The 20,104-nt window shown below is 36.8% G+C and overlaps 1 protein-coding gene across 1 annotated transcript in view; it reads left to right on the forward strand.

Annotated features, from left to right (window-relative positions):
* The first annotated feature begins 1,009 nt into the window (after window positions 1–1,009).
* The window catches only part of SCG3 (secretogranin III), a 35,657-nt gene continuing 16,562 nt past the window's right edge, over window positions 1,010–20,104 (forward strand). The window contains exons 1-9 of the mRNA XM_016162675.2: window positions 1,010–1,673; window positions 2,352–2,404; window positions 2,913–2,958; window positions 3,083–3,298; window positions 10,279–10,421; window positions 11,188–11,337; window positions 13,962–14,139; window positions 16,602–16,718; window positions 19,914–19,997. Coding sequence (XP_016018161.2) covers window positions 1,583–1,673; window positions 2,352–2,404; window positions 2,913–2,958; window positions 3,083–3,298; window positions 10,279–10,421; window positions 11,188–11,337; window positions 13,962–14,139; window positions 16,602–16,718; window positions 19,914–19,997 — 1,078 coding nt within the window. The 5' untranslated portion in view covers window positions 1,010–1,582. The remainder of the gene's footprint in view (window positions 1,674–2,351; window positions 2,405–2,912; window positions 2,959–3,082; window positions 3,299–10,278; window positions 10,422–11,187; window positions 11,338–13,961; window positions 14,140–16,601; window positions 16,719–19,913; window positions 19,998–20,104) is intronic.

Below are 20,104 nucleotides of genomic sequence, written 5' to 3' on the forward strand. Positions count from 1 at the left end.
GGTTTTACAGGGAATAAGGAATTGTTCCAATTTTTTTTTAAAGTACCCTTTAGATTATTAAAGGAAGTGTTTGAGTGACTTCCAAACTCAAAAACCTCCAGGAGAGAGATTTGTCAGCTTGTTAAGTTCATTTGTTTTTAGGTACTTGAATGACAAATTTGCTCCTTGAAAAGCAGAGGTACAGAAATCAAAGGCTTGATTGTGCCGAATCCCTCTCTTTGGTCATTATTCAGACTGGTTCCCAGCATGCCACAGTCCAAAGGAAAGGATCCAAGCTCTGTTAAAAAATCAGAGAGGAAAGACCTTACTCAGCACCCTGCTCACATTAGTGTTGCTTGCTTTCATCATTTAAAAGTCTTTTGATAATTCTTTTTATGCAATAATCTTAGGCTTCTGGGAATATTCTCAGAATATAGGAAGCACCTCCTTGACCTAATTATGATGAAAAATGCTTTTCATCACTATCCCCTCTCCAGGATCCCTGGAACAGCCAGGTCTTTAGGCATAATAGAGTCCTAGAGAATTTTATGAGAGCGCAGCTGGTTTTTTGTTTTTGAGTTGATTTTGTTTTTGTGTTTGGTGATGGCGGTGGTGAAGGGAGAGGTTTTACCCTTGGTGGGTAAGGAAAAATTTTAGAATGAAAGTGGCCTTTGCTGCTGACCTACCCAGGACCGATGAGGACGTTCACTCTTAGGGGTACAGGCAACGATTTTTTAGGTCTGTTTCAGCATCTAGGAGAGTGATAGTATGTTGCCGCAATCTATTTGAAAGACTGTTCCTTAAATTTCCTAATTCAACAGACTTAATAGAATTGAGGCACAAATAAGAGAAGAGCACCAAGGGACGCTTGGTATATCAACCCAAAACACAAAAAACAGGGCTTTTCTAAGGATTATATCTACCTTTTAGGTACGGAAGACGGAATGGAAAGGAATGATTCTGGAGCAGATATCCCAGAATAATACCAAAGCAGAACACTTCGCACAGGTTATTTATCTTTCCTTGACAGGTGCACGAGTAGAGAAGTCATTTGGTCCTTGAGGTAACGTTTACTTGGAAAATTACGACAATGATGTCTAAGCTTACGCCAATCCAGGTGACCCTGAGAGCTGAAGCAGCCCTAGGACTGCGGCACAGAAAAGACGCTAGCCGATCTGTTGCCCCTCCCCCTTCCATTCCCAGGGGATTGGAGTGGAGTTGGAGTCGCTGACGCCATCCATTCCCGCCTCTGGCTCGCAGGGAGCATGCGCTTCCTTCCTCACTTCCTCTCAAGGAGGGAACGAGAGTAAGGCTACGCCCTAAAGCACTCCCGGCGGTCTTCACGTCATAGGAACTTCAGCACCCACAGGGCGGACAGCGCTCTTCTCCACCTGAACACCTGACTGCCCAGCGCCTAGAGCCTTTCTAATCCCTTTACTCAGGAGCCGCGTTGAGCTCCATCAGCAGCTGCGTCCCCATCGCTCTTCCTCCCCGCGCCCGCCCTCTTAGTTCTTCCTGTTTTTACTCCTCTTTTTCATTCATAACAAAAGCTACAGCTCCCGGAGCCCGGCGCCAAGCTGTTTCTGAAGCCAAAAGTGGAAGAATGGGGTTCCTTTGGACCGGCGCTTGGATCCTGGTGTTGGTGTTTCAAAGCAGCCCAATTCAAGCTTTCCCCAAACCAGGAGGCAGCCAAGGTACGTGGACACTTTCCTTGCTACCTCCCTTTTATTTCGCCGCGAAAAGGTAAGGCTTGGCATAACCGTGAGCTGTAAATCACCTTGCTTAATTTTCTGATTAGATCATATCCGTGCATATTTGACAGAGAAATCAGTTCGTATTTAGAGACAGAGTCCCTCTCCTCCCCCCCCCCCCCTCACTTTTTACATGATAGAGCGATAATCTGGATTGTTTTGAAAGATCTTATTTTGAAATTGGCAGAGGGTGGCTTTTCCGCCTAATAAAGCAGCTTTCCCCCCCAGTCTTAAAACCTTTCTCAGATACTCTATTCATAACATAGGCAGTGTATGATAAAAGAGCTTTATTAGTATGCTAATAATACCAATGCAAATCATGCCGTCTAGTTCAAAATAGCTGGCAGATCAAGTGTTAGAACTATATGTTAGATTTCTGGTCAGGAAAAAAAAAACATGTAATTCCATTAACTCAGGAAATACAGGATAATAAGCAAGACAAAATAATAATTATTGTCATAGTATAATCTTGATAATTTTTGCTAATATGTATTTTTGTTTCACAGCCATCCAAAATTATTTCTCCTAATGTTTTTTTCTTTTATGAAGAATTTATTTAATAAGAAATATATTGTGTCTTTTGAATGCACAATTAAACTTATATTTTTGTGTTTGTTCTAGACAAACCCCTACATAATAGAGAACTAAGTGCAGAAAGACCTCTGAATGAACAGGTAGGTCAAAAATAAAATTATAAATGCTATTTCATTTCATTTTAGTTATTATAATTTAATTTAATTATGCTATGACATTTAAGCCACTTTGAATTCACAAACCTCAGGAGATTAATGATAAATTGACAGAAATTAGGATGGGAAATATAATTTTGATAATATCAATGTCCTGACAGTTATATAGAAAGAGTTCTGCATAATACCTAAAACTGACTGTATAATAACCCAGCAAGTTCCACATCACATCTACTCTATTGTAAGATTGCTTAATTTATCAGAGATTTACCTTTCATTAATACTATAAGAGAAAAAATTAATATTTATAGACCATCTGCCCTTTATTTTATCTCATTTAATCCTTATGACAATGCTTTGAGATAGAAATTACTATCTACATTTTATAAACAAGAAAACTAAATCCCATGGAGATTAAATTATTTAGTTGTTATATTTGGTAAGTGGTGGAGCAATGATTTAAAACCAGGTCTATCTCCTGTTTGTTTCACAGATTGCTGAAGCAGAAGCAGACAAAATTAAAGAAACATACACTCCAGGTAAAAATAAACTATATTGATATTAATTTAAATAATGCAAGCTATGAGAATCTTAACTAAAATAGATGTTTTGGGAGAATCTTAACTAAAATAGATGTTTTGGGTTTGGGGGCTTTTCTTCCAGAAAACAAGCCAGGTGAAAGCAATTATTCCTTTGTTGATAACTTGAACCTGCTAAGGGCAATAACAGAAAAGGAAAAAACTGAGAAAGAAAGACAATCCATAACAAGATCTCCATATGATAATAAATTGAACGTGGAAGATGTTGACTCAACTAAGAATCGAAGACTGATTGATGATTATGATTCTACTAAGAGTGGACTAGATCATAAATTTCAAGGTAAATGAGGAAAAAACTTTTGATGCTTTCTCTAATTTGCAGTTTCCCTTTATGGGTTAGAAGAAAGTCTTATATTTAAAAATTATATCTCGTATAGATTCTTAATCCTTTATTAGTCAGGTCCAAAATTGAGATAAAGCCCAAATTTACCTATAATGTGCAAAGCCCCAGCCCCACAGAAGCCCAGATTTTATTTTCTTTTTAAAGATACCTTTGCTGATGCTTTGAAAAACTTTTAAAATCTACTATCTATATTTTATGTTATTGAATTCATTTTAACATTCTAATTTTTAACTTTTAATACAAACAAAATGTCATAATTCTCAAATAATTATATCAACAAAATATCCCCCCCTTCCCAAAGGAGAAATATTATTCCCCTTTCAGTGTTCTCTTTCTAACTATAGCCTTTTCCCCTAAGTTATTCCAACCTTTTCATGACTTCAGTTACCATCTATATCCTGATGTCTCATATCACTAGCCCAGACTTTTCTGAACTCTACATAGATTTATACATATTGTCTACCTACTTAACGTCTTGCCTTTGAAGTCTCAGAAGCACCTTAAACTTAATATGTTCAAGATTAATCTCATAATCTCTGTACAACTTACAATTGAGCCTCTTAATGTGCTCTTTCTCTAGGTAAAGCACTACTATTTATCCATTTTTTCAAAACAGAAATAGAGGATTCAAACTATTTCTCTTTTTCCTTACCTCTCAAATTCTAATCTACCAGTCTTATCAATTTTACCTCCTATATATCTCTAAATTTTTTTCTATCTCTAATCACCACCATTCTTTTCCAAGCCCCAATCATGTCTCACTTGAATTCAATAAAACCTTCCATGGATCTTCCAGCATCCACTCTGTGCCTCTCCAACTCATTATTCATGTAGCTGCCAGAGTGATCTTTTCAACATGTGAACATGGGCATGACACTTTTCTGCATAAAACCCATTAATAAATTCCCATTTCTCTTAGGATAAAAACCAAAGTTCTTAAAATGGCTTCCACATTCCTACAAGGACTGGTTCTTGTCTACTTTTCTAGGTTCATCCAGTACACATGATCTGATGAAAATCTTGTTCCTTTCCTTCATGGCACTTAATGCAGTTTGTAATTTTACATTTCTAAATATGACGACTTCTGATGTAACTTTTTCTCCTAAACCAAACTGAAAAACTCATGAGAACAGAGACATTCTAGCTTCAGTGTCTGGATGCTCATAACTTGATAAGTTGATAAGCGAATGAATGAATAAATAAGAGTACACAAGTGCATAAGCGAACTATTGTACCTAGGCATTGAGGAAGAGAGCATGTTTTCCATTCAGAAGACAAGTGCTTAGGAGTGACTTCAGATTTTCTTATATGTCTTTATTATGGCCACAAGACAATTATGTCGATTATCTCTGCCAGAAAACAACTGCCAATTAAATTTGACTTTTATAAGATATCATGGCCCAAGGAAATTTCAGAAGTCTGCTGTGCATGTAATAGAGTAGGGGAGATGGTTTATATTTTGACACATGTCATATTCCATACTACTCAGGGAATTTTTCTTTCTTGAATTCAACTTCTTAATTTATCTGTGCTAGATATAGACACTGGGCCTAGCTGCATACAAAATGAATTCAACCACTTTGACTGAAATGACCATTTTATTTAATAAAATAAAATAGTCTGTTTGTTTGTATTTTTTGGTCAAACTGGTTGTACATTGCAGGTAGAGCCACAGATCTGTTTGCAATCTGATCACTAACTTGAACAACTTATTTTAAAATTATTTAACATTTTATTACCATCTCAAGTGGCGTCCAGCTACCAAGTGCTAGTCCTGAAGGCTCTACATTTCTCTTAGGAATCATTTTAAGTCCACTTGAGATTATAGAGAAGATTCTTGGAGAGAAATTATTTATGAGTAAATTGCTGATCTCCTCTTGACCGTAGAAGTCCAGAGCATTTGATACCAGAGCATTTGGTACCACCAAGGTGACTAGACCTCAGAAGCATGCAGATGGGAGGGTGAGGGAACCTAACTAACTTCTTCAGGGTGCTTTCATGCCTTTAGAACACCTTCAAATAGGCTTGTGCTATAGGACCACCAATTCTCCTGTTCAGTGTTTTCTGCAGTATGTGTGATTCAGGATTTTTTAAAAGTTTCTTTTATGAAGTAGTGCTTTCAGGCTCTTGTGTGCATTCACCAAACAAATATTCATTGAGCAATTACTATGTATCAGACTATGAACTAGACAATAAGTTCTGTGCATTTAGAGACCCTGCTTAAACTATTCATCACTCTATTTCCAGTTCTGGTCCATATTAAGCCTTAAATAAAAATATATTAACAAGTGGATGTCAAGTGCCATGTTATGTACTGGAGATTCAAAATACAACTGGGCAAAACATAATCGGCAGAACACATCCCTTTTACATTCATTTAAAATGTTGTAGCTACTTTAAAAATGTTATAAATGTTGAACTCATGGCTTCCCCTTAGCAGTCTATATAAGATACTGAAATATCCTTTCATGAGCATTAAGTAGGGGATTCTGAATAATTCTGTCCATTTTAGAGGAGCCACGGGAAATCAATGGAAGGTAAGGAGCAATGCCCAAATGCTCAATTATTAACCCCATTTAGTAAAGCTCTGCTAGGGGAGGCCTAAGTCCCTGATTTAAGACAATATAGCAATACAGCAGAGGAAAGAGGCTATTTCTTCAGTATTGCTAATGTTCTCCTTGTTGTGAAGTAAATGAACTGAAAAACAGTCATCTCAATTATGTATTTCCCTTCCCAATTATCCCTCAGGATCTGAAAAAGGAAGAGTATTGGCAGCTCCAGCAAGCAACCAATAGTCTTCTTTTTTCAAATCCTGAGGGATAAGTGGGAAGGGAAGTAAATTCTTCCACCTCTGCATAGACCAGGGCAGTTTCTGCTTCACCTATTCCCAAGAGTCTGACTTGCAACCCACTAATGGAAAAATCAGACCTAAATGATAGTGAGTCTGCTCCTTGGGGGTGGGGGATGGGGACAGAAGATAAACTCAATTTTCAGTCAGCTAGGAGGGGAACTAATTTAATGGGATTTTTTAAAGGGTTTTTGTGCTCATTAGTCACTCTAGTTCAAAGGTCTCATAGCTCTTGGGTTGGCCAGAAGCTTAGCAATAATTTACTGTCAAAAAATTTCCAGTCCAGCTGGAGAAAAAAAAAACGGCATAGATGATAGAGACTCTGTTCATCCTTCTGGCCACCAAATCAAAGTTGTGACAGAAAGAGGGAGCAGCAGCAAGGAAAAATAGCCTGGGATCTAGATGAATAAGCCATACAACTAGGGGGAAATCCAATAAATCACCCTGCAACAGCAGAAGGTAGGACGGGGCGAGGACGCAGGGCTACCCAGTCTGATTGGCTGAGTGAGATGGAGGCAGCGGCAGCGGCAGCAGCAGAAGCTTCTTAAAGGGGCCGTGTCCGGAGGCGGATTTTCACGGTGACAGACCTGCTCCATCTGAGTGACAGTGCCTGTTCGGCTGCACAGGAGGCACCAGGGACTTACAGGGAGACATTGTCACAGCGAGGATTGAAGAGAGACTCACTCGTTACAGAAGTGCCACACAGTATCCATTGTTCCGTGTTGAGCTCTGCCCCCTACCAATGCGCAAGACACAGCACTGCCGTAGCTTTGAAGCCATCAAACCGGATAACAGAGGTCACTCTGCCCAGAGGATTCCCTGAAACCCTGCCTACCCCAACTCGAGCCCCACCCAAGCCACATCCAGGTATATCCTCAGTGAGTCAGGTGCTCCTTGCTGAGCAGCACCTAGACTCACACCAGAGGCAGCTGGCCTCAGTTTCTGGTGTGGCCTTTTGAGGTACCTATAAGCACAGCATCTGTAGATTGCTTGCTGAATCTTGACAGGTCGCTCTGGAGGGGTAGAGGCTTGGACTAAATTTGGCCTGCAGCTGAACCCCTCTCAGGACTGTGCCACTGGACTTGTGCCTACTTCACAAATCCACACTAATAAGACCAAGAGACTTAGGAGCTTTGCTTAGTATATAGAAGCAGACACAGAAAGGCAACCAAAATGGGAAGACAAAGAAGCAGAAATCACATGAGAGAAGAGAACAGAGATCCAGATATAATGGAGTCAAGTGATCTAACAGGTGCAGAGTTCAAAACACTGGTTATAAAGATGCTCAATGAACTTTTGGGAAATGTAGAGAACTCCAACAAAGAGATAAAAATGGAGAAAGAGATTATAAGAGGAAACCGGTCTGAAATGGAGAACACATTATCTGAGATGAGAAGTATATTAAATGGAATAAACAAAGGAATAAATAAAGTGAATAAATAAGAGGATCAAATGCCTTATCTAGAGGACAGGAAAGCTAATGACACTCAATCAGAATGGCAAGAAGAAAGATGCCAAGACTATAAAGATGATTTAAGGAGGATATGGGATCCTATTAAGGCTCCAAATATTCATCCAATCGGTGTAAGTGAAGAAAATCAAGATGTTGAACAGCTGTTTGAAGAAATAATAATGGAAGACTTCCCTATTCTGGTGAAAGAGATGGACATAAAACCTCAGGAAGCTCAGAGGATTCCAAAAATCAAGGATCCAAAGAGGTCCACACCAAGACACATCATAATTAAAATGCCAAAAATTAAATATAAAGAATTTTAAAAGTTGCAAGGGAAAAACAAATAATTACATATAAGGGAACACCCATACAACTGGCAGCTGATTTCTCAAGAGAGACTATGCAGGGCAGAAGGGCTTGGCAAAAAGTATTAAATAGGTGAAGACCTAGTATCTACAACCGAGAATAATTTATCTAGCAAAGCTATCATTTAGAGTTGAAGGACAGATAAATGGCTCCCCAGACAAAAATAAACTAAAGGAATTTATCGCCACCAAATCAGAATTACAGGAAATATTGGATGGACTTCTTTAAGAAGAAAAACCATTTGTCAAAAATAGGAATAAAGAATGGTAACAACTACATTCATATCAATAAGTACCTTAAATGAAAAAGAATTAAGTGTTCCAACCAAAAGTTAGAGTGGCTGAAAGGATAAGAAAACAAGACTTCTACATATGAAAAGGAAGAGAACGGAAAAAGATGTTGCTGTGATGACCTAGAAGGTATTTAAGCCAGACAGAGAAAGATAAACACTATATGGTTTTACTTATATGCAGAATTTAAAGAATAAAAAGAACAAACTAATCAGAAACAGACTCACAAATATAGTGGACAATTTGGTGACAGACAGAGAGAAGTGGGGTTTGGGGGGCTAGGAGAATGGGGTGAAGGGTTAAAGAAGTACAAATTAGTAGCCGATGGATGGTCACAGGGATGGGGAGCACGGCATAGGGAAAGCAATTAGCATTAACACATTGGCTAGGTGAAGGGTCAGGGAAGGGAGGGAGCAATTGTGGGGGTCATTTTACTAACTATATAGATGTCTAACCAATGTACTGTATACTCGAAACTAATTAAAATTTTAAAAAATTTTAAAAATTTAAAAACTATAAAAAAATAAAAATAAAAAAAACTTCCAGTCCTCCTTGCATAATCACCCTACTCATTTTCCTCAGCTTCTTTCCAAACAACAAGAAAATAGTCTACCTGAGGCTATATGTACTTTCATCTCCATAGAGTCTGGAAGAAAGACCATGGAAGAAAATTCTTTTTTGAATCCCCTGAAGCCATGGAAGAAAAGGACAGACTCAGAATAGAAATAGCAGGTTTTTTCTTTGAGTGAATATGATCGAAATTATTAGAGCAGAATTTGGCCAAGGAGTCAATGTCTATTTTCTCTAGAAAATAATTGCAGTTCCTTTATTTCAAGTACGAATTCACTGTCTGCTATATTAATACTACATTAACTTTCATATAATACTTTGCAATTTAAAAGATGCTTTTAAGTCTTATTTAATCTGATCCTCAGAATCCCATAAAATAGGTACTTTTATTATCTTTCTTTATAGTGGTCCAAGGTTATATAGATAACAAGAGGTGTCATTGGGGCTAAAATTCTGATCTCTGTCTGCCTAGACATGATAGGGGGAGTTAAGTGCCTTGTAAATATGCTCATATGAATATTCCACTCCATGTGGTATAGATTGGAAAAGACCAGTTGACTACTAGGAGCTCTCCATGGACAAGGTGCAATGCTTTCTTGCACAGACTCTAGTACATTCTCCCTTTCTCTTGGAATGGGCCCATGCTCTATTCTGAAGTAGTGCTGTCAGATGCACTCCCTGGAATGCCAAGGATATATATTTGCAATCTTCTCTGCAGAGATTTACATAGCTTTACACATTGCTTTGTGTAAATCTGTTGACACATTTTAAAAGTTTAAATTCCAGGCACATAAAATTATGTCCCTATTCTCTGGTGGAGAAAGAGGCTTGTCACATTAAGCTGCCTTATATAAAGGCACTCTGACACATGTTCACTTAGACGTAAACATTTATTCCAGGTAAGTCATAAAATCTTCAGTACAAACTCTCTGATTCTGGGTGCAAGGCAGTTTCCCTCACCTGCCACCCAGGAATTTGCCTGCAAAGGAAATACTTGTGTGGATACTACTAACCTCCTTGAGTGGAAATGGAATATCAAATTATATGATATATAGAAGGGGTTTTGAACAACATGTCATACTATACAAATATGGCATACTATAAAAAGTATAATATTTTTTGTATTATTAGTGATAATAAAAAATAGAGAGGGCTTTTGTGTTGACTTTAGATCTACCTGCCTCTTACAATTACATAAGAAGCTTCTAGAATTTCCATTATCATCCTAGGTTCTTAATTTGAAGTCAAATTTTATTTCAAACCAAGAAATGGAATATATTCCAAATATATCTAGGTGTGCAGGAGCAAGGTACATATTATAAATCTAATGTGATCCAAGAAATAGTTCTGTGTTTTCACCATGAAGTGAAATTGTGATTGCTCTGTCTAGATGATCCAGATGGCCTTCATCAACTAGATGGAACTCCTTTAACCGCTGAAGACATTGTCCAGAAAATTGCTACCAGGATTTATGAGGAAAATGACAGAGGAGTATTTGACAAGATCGTTTCTAAGCTCCTGAATCTTGGCCTAGTGAGTTGTATGCATGAGAATAAAGCAAATTCTTAGTACAATTTGGAATATGCTAAGAAGCCAAGCCACTACATTCAAAAAGCTAAAGGTTTATAATGTATCTACTTTATACTAGCACCATAGGTTTCAAGGATGAGTAAAGCACCATTCTTTCCCTCTTGAAATGTATATAGTCCATCAGAGGAACTAGACAAGTTCATGTATGCATATAATGCAAGCTGTGTGAGAACTGTAACATCTGTTCAGTGTGCCAGAGGATGGATTATATCCAGTTGAGCTATAAGGGAAAAGTTTCAAAGGAGGAGGTGTTTGAAGTGAACTTAGAAGGATAATTAGATTTAACCAGCAGAAGTAAAAAATGTGTGTGAGGTGAGAAGGAAATAATACAAGCAAAGGCATGCCATATTTGGGAGACTCTAAGCAGACCAATTGGACCCTGCCTCAGCTTAGCTCCCCAGCCCTATGCAGCCCTGGCAGGCTTTAATAGAGTTCTAAATTCTCAGGTTTCAAAGTTTACCTGACCATGACCCGAAGCAGTCCTCAAGATGTGTCTCAAAGTAAGTGTTCTGTGGATTCCAACAGATAGAAGCTACCACTTGCATGGTGAGCTCAAAGATACTTCTTCCCAGGAGTGCTGGTCAGTCACTATGATGGCCAGCATGTATGGAGGCATTACGAAGGGTTGTCAACTACAGAGTTTATCTAGATTTTTTTTTATCATGAAAGTGGGAATAACAGTTATATGTGTTTTGACTCTTTATAACAGATCACAGAAAGCCAGGCACACACACTGGAAGATGAAGTAGCAGATGTTTTACAAAAGTTGATCTCTAAGGAAGCCAATAATTATGAGGAGAAACTCAGTAAACCCACAAGCAGAACTGAAAGTCAGGCTGGAAAAATACCAGAGAAAGTGGTATGTATATGTGAAAATATATATGTATATTATGGATGTGTGTACATGGATGTGTGTATATATTTTCTGTATATAATTAATACAATTGATGCATAATTAGTACCTCACTTGATGCCAAAGAAAATATGGGGTATGTGACGTTTTTAGCCCACTTAAAAATATATCCAGATGAGAGAAAGAGCTATTAGAGGGATCATTTTGTAAACAATATAAATGTCTAACCAATATACTATATATCTGAAACTAATGAAATATATATATATATATTCATGAAATAGCAATAAGTTAAAAGATATACATAAACTCTACTTTGAGAGTAATTTAGATACATGTTATTATCATATTGTGAAGGTTGTATATTATACCCCACACTATAACACAACATTATGTGAAATGGTTATCGCATATGATAACTATTTCTATGATCCCAGTGCATTGAAACCAAATATTTCACAACTCTTTTGGTATCCAACTTCTGTTCACCATGGATGTCATCATCTGCCCCCAGAATCCAAAAAAGAAAACCTTAGTTGATTTGATCCTGGGCCACATCAGCTTTTATATTCCCCATGACTAGTCACCTGATGTTGCCTCTGTGTTCTACCCTGTGTTCTTCCATTTGCACCTTTCTCTTTTCATTGGTTCAGAGGTCCATCCGTCATCCTTTATTCAGACAGTTATTCATTCTTCCTTCTTCTTGCTGGATTTCTCGCCTCCTCATCTTTTCTTTAACCTCAGTCAAGCTGCTGAAATTTTTCTCTCCTCCTTGAATTTTCTTTAAAACTCTAGTGAGAGCTGACCATAGGAACATAGCAAACTCCTCACCTTTTCTTTGATTTTCTCCACCAGAGAACCCAGACCCCATGGCTTCTCATCCCCTTCAATATCCTATCCCAAATATAAGGGGAAAGAGTACATAGGCTTATATACTCTTGTTTTAGAGGAGGCTAGAAACAGAAATTGGGTTTGGATTTTCTTTACTACATAGCCTAAAAGTTCTCCTTTGTTCTCCCTACTTCTAATCCCCATCAGCTGCCATCTTTTTTACACAGCTTTTAAAGATCTGCCCACTCTAAAAAAAACTTTCTGGGTTTATCAAAGAACTCGTGACTTTCACTCAACCTTACCAGTCTGAACTGAAACTGACATAGCTATTTTAATGACACTTCACTCCAATTATGTACACTTTATTTCCCATATCTAAAATGTCCATATTCTCTACCTGTTCACTCATGTTACCTAAATGCATCAATGCAAATGAAATATCCTTTCAATAAATATTTATTGAGGTACCAGCTATGTACCAAGCACTGGAAATATAATGCTCATTTAAAAAGACATAATCCCTGCTCTCATTAAGCTTAAGGTCTAATGGAAGAGGTAGATGGTCTTTAAATAGTCATGTATTTTAATTACAATGGCAGTAAGTGCTCTGAGGAAATGTACATGGTTCTATGGGCCCTTATAAAAAAGGGAACCTGTCTTCCTGGATGTAGGCTCAAGGAAGGCATCCCAGAGGAAGTGGCTTAAGCTGAAAACTGAAGGCTGAATAGGAATTAACTTGAGACTGTGAGAAATAGCAAGTAAAGAAGGATATATGGAGTATCTAAGTAACTGAAACAAGGCGAGAGAGAGGGAGAGAGAGAGAGAGAGAGAGAGAGAGAGAGAGAGAGAGAGAGAGAGAGAGAGAGAGAGAGAAAGAGAAATGAGATTGCTGAGGTGGACCTGGGCCAGACCAGGCAGGGCTTTATGAGCCATATTATGGATTCTGATCTTTGTTGTAATGATGGAAAAACACTAATGGACTATAAGTGAAGGAGTTACATATCAGTTTTTTAAAAAAGGTGATTCTGGCTACAAATGTGGAAAATGCTGTATTGAGAAGAAATTGGAAGTGGGTGGAATATCAGTTAAAAAGTAAAAGATAAAGGCAGCTTGGACCAGAGTGGGGTAGTGGAAAAGAGAGAAATGTACAAATTTGGGGTAAATTTTGAAAGTAGAGCCAAAAAGACTACTGATGGATTGAATAGAAGGAAAGGAAAGGGAAAGAAAAAAAAGGCTTGTTGATTTCTGTCTAGTTCACTGAATGGAGAAAGGATCATTAAGATGAGGAACACTGGGCATGAGTCAGGTCTGGGGAAAAGTCTTTTGTACCCTTCTAGACAGCCCTTAAAATATCACCAAGAAATCTCCAGATGTGACTGCTGTACTAGTTTAGATATTCCGACAAGCTTTCCTATGCCTTGCATCATCTCTTTCATTAGATTTTGTGAATGCAAAACTCCCCTCCTCGATAAAAGGCAGTTTTACAAGGAGACACTCATGAGAATTGATGGAGGGAAACTTGGTCAGAGCAGCAATCTAGAAATTCCCTGTGTATTCTCCCCAGAGCAGGATCCAGGGTCTTCAGGTTGAGCACCTGTCTCTAAGTCCCAGTGACTTACCCACGTGACTAGATGCCTACCCATGTGCCTAGAAAAGGGACTGATCTTGCAGGAGCTAGCAAAGGAGGAGATATTCTTGCACTTCACATTTAAGGACACCTCAGAGGAAAGAATCAAACTGGAGTATCATCAGTTCTAACAAAATTTTATTTTTTTATTGATTTTTCACTCCCACTGGAGACTCCAATGGCAGCAATTCAAGATGGTTTTTCTAATGGAGAAAATGATGAAACAGTATCTAACACCTTAACCTTGACAAATGGCTTAGAAAGGAGAACTAAAACCTACAGTGAAGACAACTTTGAGGAACTTCAATATTTCCCAAACTTCTATGCACTACTGAAAAGTATTGATTCAGGTAAAAACTGTGTTTTCTGACTGTGTGGAACAGAAGCAGTAATTCCAGGAAATGTCTGGGTGGTTTTTTTTCTTCCTGTTTTCAGTTTCCAAATGCAATCCTCGATGACATATATTGTGGCCTTAGGGAAGGTAGTTCACATCGATTTTTTTTAAAAGAAGTATACTAGTCATGGAAATATTTAGGAAAAGATAATCAGGAAAGGTGGAGTTTCTGGACAATTTAATTTTTTCATTGCTAGAGGGTTCATTTATTTGTTCAACAAATAGTTATTGAACATGTGCTACATTCATGGTACTAGAGTAAACCTTGTACAGGTGCAGAAGTGAATCAGATAGTGTCCTCACTTGACCCAGTTTAGCCTCCACTCCTAGTGCAAATATATATATATATATATATATATAAGCTTTATTCATTTTCCTCTCCTTATGGGAATAGTGTATGGCATAACTTATTATTCTATAAATGATTCAGAATTTTGCTTTTTAGACATATCAGCTTCAGTCTTTAAATGAGTTAAAATGGCATAAACATTGAACTAAAGGAAGTCAGGAGCCCAAAATACACTTGGAAAATGATTTTTTTAAAAAAATCCATACTCTGTCCTACTCTTTTCTCTTATATGTACACCAAAATGAATTTACTAAAGATTTCAATTCATGTTTATTTTTGGTTAATCTATGAGAAGGATAATAGTGGGCAAATTTTCTGTTGTTATTGTCCAGAGAGATGCCCTGCACTGCCTTACTAGCTTTACCTCTTCCTGTTCAAGGATTCAGCCCCAGATTGAATGTTTGTAATAAAGATTTCTGTAATTGTAAAAGTTACCCAAGAAGTGACCTTAGGGTAAGCTTCCAGAGGAGAACATCCTTTGTCCTTCAGTTCTAGACATTGGCCAGATGGCACCTCAGCCCCTCTGCTGACATCTGCAGGCCTTGTAATCTTAGGGTCCATTCTGAGCCATCTTGCTCCATTGGTTGGCAGATGCCCAGCTCATGACCTCTGTCATCCTAGTGAGTCACTTCTTGTTAGTGAAGAGCGTGATACCAAATATTTATATAGATGTGATCTTGAGCAAATAATGGAGCAGCTGAAGATATTATTTACCAGTCCTTTTGCAGGATCTCTCCCCCACTTCTTCTCCTACCTTTCCTTTCCCTTAACCTTGTTACTTTTATGGTATTTTAAAGGTTCCACTATATGGAATGTTCCTTATTTGATTTGTTTTTAATCTTTCAGTTCCTCTGACCCCAACCTTTAATGCCTTTATTTTTATGGATTCTTAATTTAATACTCACACTGAGGTCTTTGACAGTACCTGTCTTTCTCACCCAAGGTCTGAACCAATTGAGAAATAAAACAGATGAAAAATCAAAATATCTCTGAAACTGATAAAGACTGGATTATAGAATACAGTTCAGTATGAGAGTCAAGAGTAGGCTTGCTCACTCTCAGTCTAGCTCTTGAAACAGCCAATTTCAGGGATAGTTTGAGTCAGCAGATCAGGTGCTTTTCTCACGTCCGTCCCTGCCTTCCACTGTTCCAGGGAAGTGGAAAGAAGAAAGATTCCAAATCCTCAGTGGCAGAGAAATGTAGATGAATGGCCTGCTAACCTCATGTTAGTGGAGAGGATGAAAAGATGAGGAAAAGCCTAGAAATATGTAGAGAAAATCCTTCATAGTGGCTAAAAGACTAGGGAAAATGGGTTCTCCTTAATTTTTTTCTTCAAAAATGGAAATAGATTTTTTTTCCTGGTTTTAGAATTAATATATCTACTGAACTACTCTGGAATCATTGGCCATCTTGTTCCATCAAGATGCAGAACAGTATGTCAAATATAAAGAGTTCCCAAGGAACCGTTACTAATGGTTATCTATAGAGAGTAGGAATTGGGAGGAGGAACAGAATGTTACTTTCATTATTATTTACTTCTGTACTGTTGGAACATTATTACTATATACATCCATTCTTTCATATGAACTAAAGTGTATAAAAATATATGCTACCATTAAAAATCAACTTTACATTTAAAAAAGATACATGTGTGTTCTTATTTAAAATATTAAGCTTAATTAAGCTTAATGAAACCAAGTCATTCTTGCCCTCAAAAGCATACAGCCTGAGTAAAGAAAAGTTGTCGGGTCACCAATCTTCTAACTTTCCTTTTGTGTTCATATTATCTCAGGTCATAAACTATCTCTATTATTCATTCTACTAATAAAATTCTTTAAAATAAATCTTTTCAAAGAAGCTCTAATTGTCCATTTCTGAAAAAGTATAGTATACCTGTACAATGTTTTGTATTCCCAATAAAGTCTTGGGGTTTTTGTAAATTAAATATATGTGCTTTTAGCTATAAATGTAGGTAGAAATTTTTCGATAAGATACCATGCTTCATAAATTGACATTGAAAGATGAAGCTCCATTAATATTTTAAAAAATTATTTTGTCTTTTTATATAGAAAAAGAGGCAAAAGAGAAAGAAACACTGATTACTATCATGAAAACGCTGATTGATTTTGTGAAGATGATGGTAAAGTACGGCACAATATCTCCAGAAGAAGGTGTTTCCTATCTTGGTGAGAGTCCTATCTGTTTTGTTTTTAATGTTGTTAGTTTTCATTGTTCAAAGTGAATTAGACAATAAATACTTTACTATTTAGATAGCTTACACCAAAATAGCTAGAATCATCTGGGTAACCAGAATTACCCCAGCTTGATAATGCATGCAAGTCAAATTAACTGGAAGTTTTCAACTCTTTATCTTTACAGATCCAGTTTGAGTAGAAACATTTCACATTTGTTATATTTTGTCTTCCTGATATTCTCTAATAATCTTCACAGAGACAATTTCATTAAAATTTGACATTTTTTTTTTCTCAATTGTGTTGGAATGGTCAGGACTAAAAGGGTCTTGACTTTAACCACTAAGCTCTGTATATGATAAGAAAAGAGCTCTAGACTGGGCATCAGAAATTCTTCCTCAGACCAGCTCTACCATGTGAAGGAAGGCATTCACTACACCTTGGTTTCTACATCTGTAAAATAAAGGACTTTGTTATCTACAACAGGGGCGAGAAAACTACTGCCCATGGACCAAATCCAGCCTATTACCTATTTTTGTATAACATATAAGTGAAGCATGGCTTTTACATTTTTAAGTAGTTGAAAAAAAAAATCTTAAGACAAATAGTATTTTATGACACAAGGAAGCTATATAAAATTCAAAGTTCAGTTCCATAAATGAAGTTTTATTGGAATACAGCCATGCTCATTTCTTTTAATAACTTTTATGCTGCAATTACAAATTTGAATAGTTGAGACAGATACCATATGAGCCAAAAAGCCAAAAATATTTGCTATCTGTCCCTTTATGGAAAAAATTTGCCAACTCTTGATTCTTGGAACTTTATAAATAAGCTTAGACATTCTTTGATCTTGCATATAAATTTTTGTTGTTGTTTTAAAGACTTTTGTTTTTCTGCTTGGTTGAGTTAATTAACAAATACCCTTCATCCCTAATGTCCTTTGGGCAAGATGACCTCATGGCCCCTTACTCTGTTATCTAATGAGGGAGGGGAAATAAACAGAAGAAAAAAATCTCATAGGACAGGAAACTAGAATTGTTCTTTATAAACTTTATTTTTTCCATATGAAAATAGTTTTTTTTTATTATAAAAGAACATATTTATTTTTTTAAAAAAGCCAAAGCAAAAAAGGAAGCAAAAAATCACTCATAATACCAACATCCAGGTAATATTTTGGTTTATATCTTTCCAGATATTTTTCTCTGTATGTGTGTGTGCACACACATGTACCTATGTCATTTCTTTATCTTATTTATCTTATTTAACAAAAAATGGGCTTTTGTTATACACAGTGCTTTGTGGCCCATTTTACTCACTGAATAGTAGATCAAAGACATTGTTTAAAATTAGTCATTGTTTCATACCAATACCCTGTGACTCAGAACTTCTACACTTAAGTCACTTATACTATGGCAATAGAGTTGTCACAAAGCTTATGTACAAGGTAGATATTTCCAGTATTGTTTTTAGCTGTACTGTCCAACATGGTAGCCATTAACCACATGTTGCTATTAAAATAGAAATTAACCAAAATTAAACAAAATTGAAAATCTAATTCCTCAGTTATACTAGGCACATTTTAAGTGCTCAATTGTCCCTTGTACCTGGTGGTTACCATATTGAACAGTACAGAAATGAATATTTCCATCATTGCAGAAAGTTCTATTGGATAGCACTGGTTTTTAGGAACAGAAAAATGGAAATAACCTAGATACTTCACAAGAGAAGGATATCTAAAATTATTTAATCTTATGTTAGACTATTTCAATTTTATTTTTAAATGTTTGTATTTTAATAATTGTATATGTTTATTACATATACAATATAACTATTATAAATATTAATGACAGGAAGAAATATTTATGATATACTGTTGAATACTTAAAGCCATTTAGAATGTGACCTAAATTTTGATGTTAAAAACGGACATATGTATAGAAAGTTAAAGGAAATATATCAAGATACTATCTGGAAGAAAATGGAATGCATCACACACAGAATATACTGGATTTTCTTCTTAAAAGAGGCATGGGGTAGAGTAGAAATAGGAATTTACTTGCAGAGAAAATAGTAAAAAGTAATAATGGACTCTTATGGACTAATTGCAAAGAAATGCTTATTTGCAAATAACAAAAAGGAAGCCTGCCTTATTAGTGAGATGGATATGTGGCTAGGCCAATAACTCAATAGAAAGAATGTGGATTATAATGCATTATCTACCTTGGAGTGTTCATAGGCTAAGTTTCTGTCTAGTCACACCTGTATGATGTTACTCCAAAAAGCCAAGTTAGGACAAAGACAAGGATACAGATTTCATCTCAATAAGAATAAGGAAATTCTCACCCTTAAGACCACCTAACAATAGAACTGGCTGCCTCATGAATTAATGAGGACCCTAAATGATGGAAATCCAACACTTAGGCTTGAGTGAAAAGGAAATTGAATTGCCTCATGTAATGAAAGGTCCAGGGTTCACGGTGGGCTGGCTTCAGGTTTGTGAAGTCCACCTATTGTGTGAAGAGTCTATCCCTCTCCAATTTATAGCTCTGACTTTCCATGTATTGATTCATTGGAGATAATCTGCTCCCTTAGAGAAACAAGATGGCTAGCACAGTCCCAACCTCACATCCCCATGGTACAATGATCTTAGTGGGAAGAGATCCTCTTTTTCCCAGTGGTTCTAGCATTGAATCTCCTTGGCCTGGCTTGAGTCATGTTATTCTCTGTGAACCAATCACTGTAGCCCAGGGAGTGGAAGACCCTGAGGAGTCAGGCCTGGACTAATTGTAGCCCCCACTTGAGCCAACTGTGCTGAGAGTGGGAGCAGTCTGTGTTCTCCAAAACAAAATCAAGGTGTAGTTACCAGAACGTGTGGAGTAGACCAAAACCACAGGTATCCATTGTGGGTTTCAACCTTGGATGTGTTCTAGCAGTGCCCACAAAAATATAGAAGGGACTCCTGCAATTAACTGAGCAGGAGGCTAAACTGGAGAATCTCAAATAGCATACCTTTCAATCCTGAGAGTCTATGATTTCTAGAAATAAAATCCATGTCAGTGTATCTTACTAGCAGTATTAATATTGTGAAATTGCTATTGTGATATTTCTGGTGAGATTTAAACATTTTTAGTAGAAGTTTGATATCATATTTTAAGAAATAAAATTATATTTCTTCTCTTCTTCCAGAAAACTTGGATGAAACAATTGCTCTTCAGACCAAGAACAAACTAGAAAAAAATGTAACTGACAATAAAAGTAAACTTTTCCCAGGTATGATTAATTTAACTTTTTTTTTTTTTTAACTTTTAGCACAACGACCCTGTTGTGTGGTAAATAATAAACTTCAGTAAACAATGATAAAGAATGAATAGATTTCA

This window comes from Rousettus aegyptiacus, unplaced genomic scaffold (assembly GCF_014176215.1).
Source record: "Rousettus aegyptiacus isolate mRouAeg1 unplaced genomic scaffold, mRouAeg1.p scaffold_m13_p_3, whole genome shotgun sequence".
Taxonomy (NCBI): domain Eukaryota; kingdom Metazoa; phylum Chordata; class Mammalia; order Chiroptera; family Pteropodidae; genus Rousettus; species Rousettus aegyptiacus.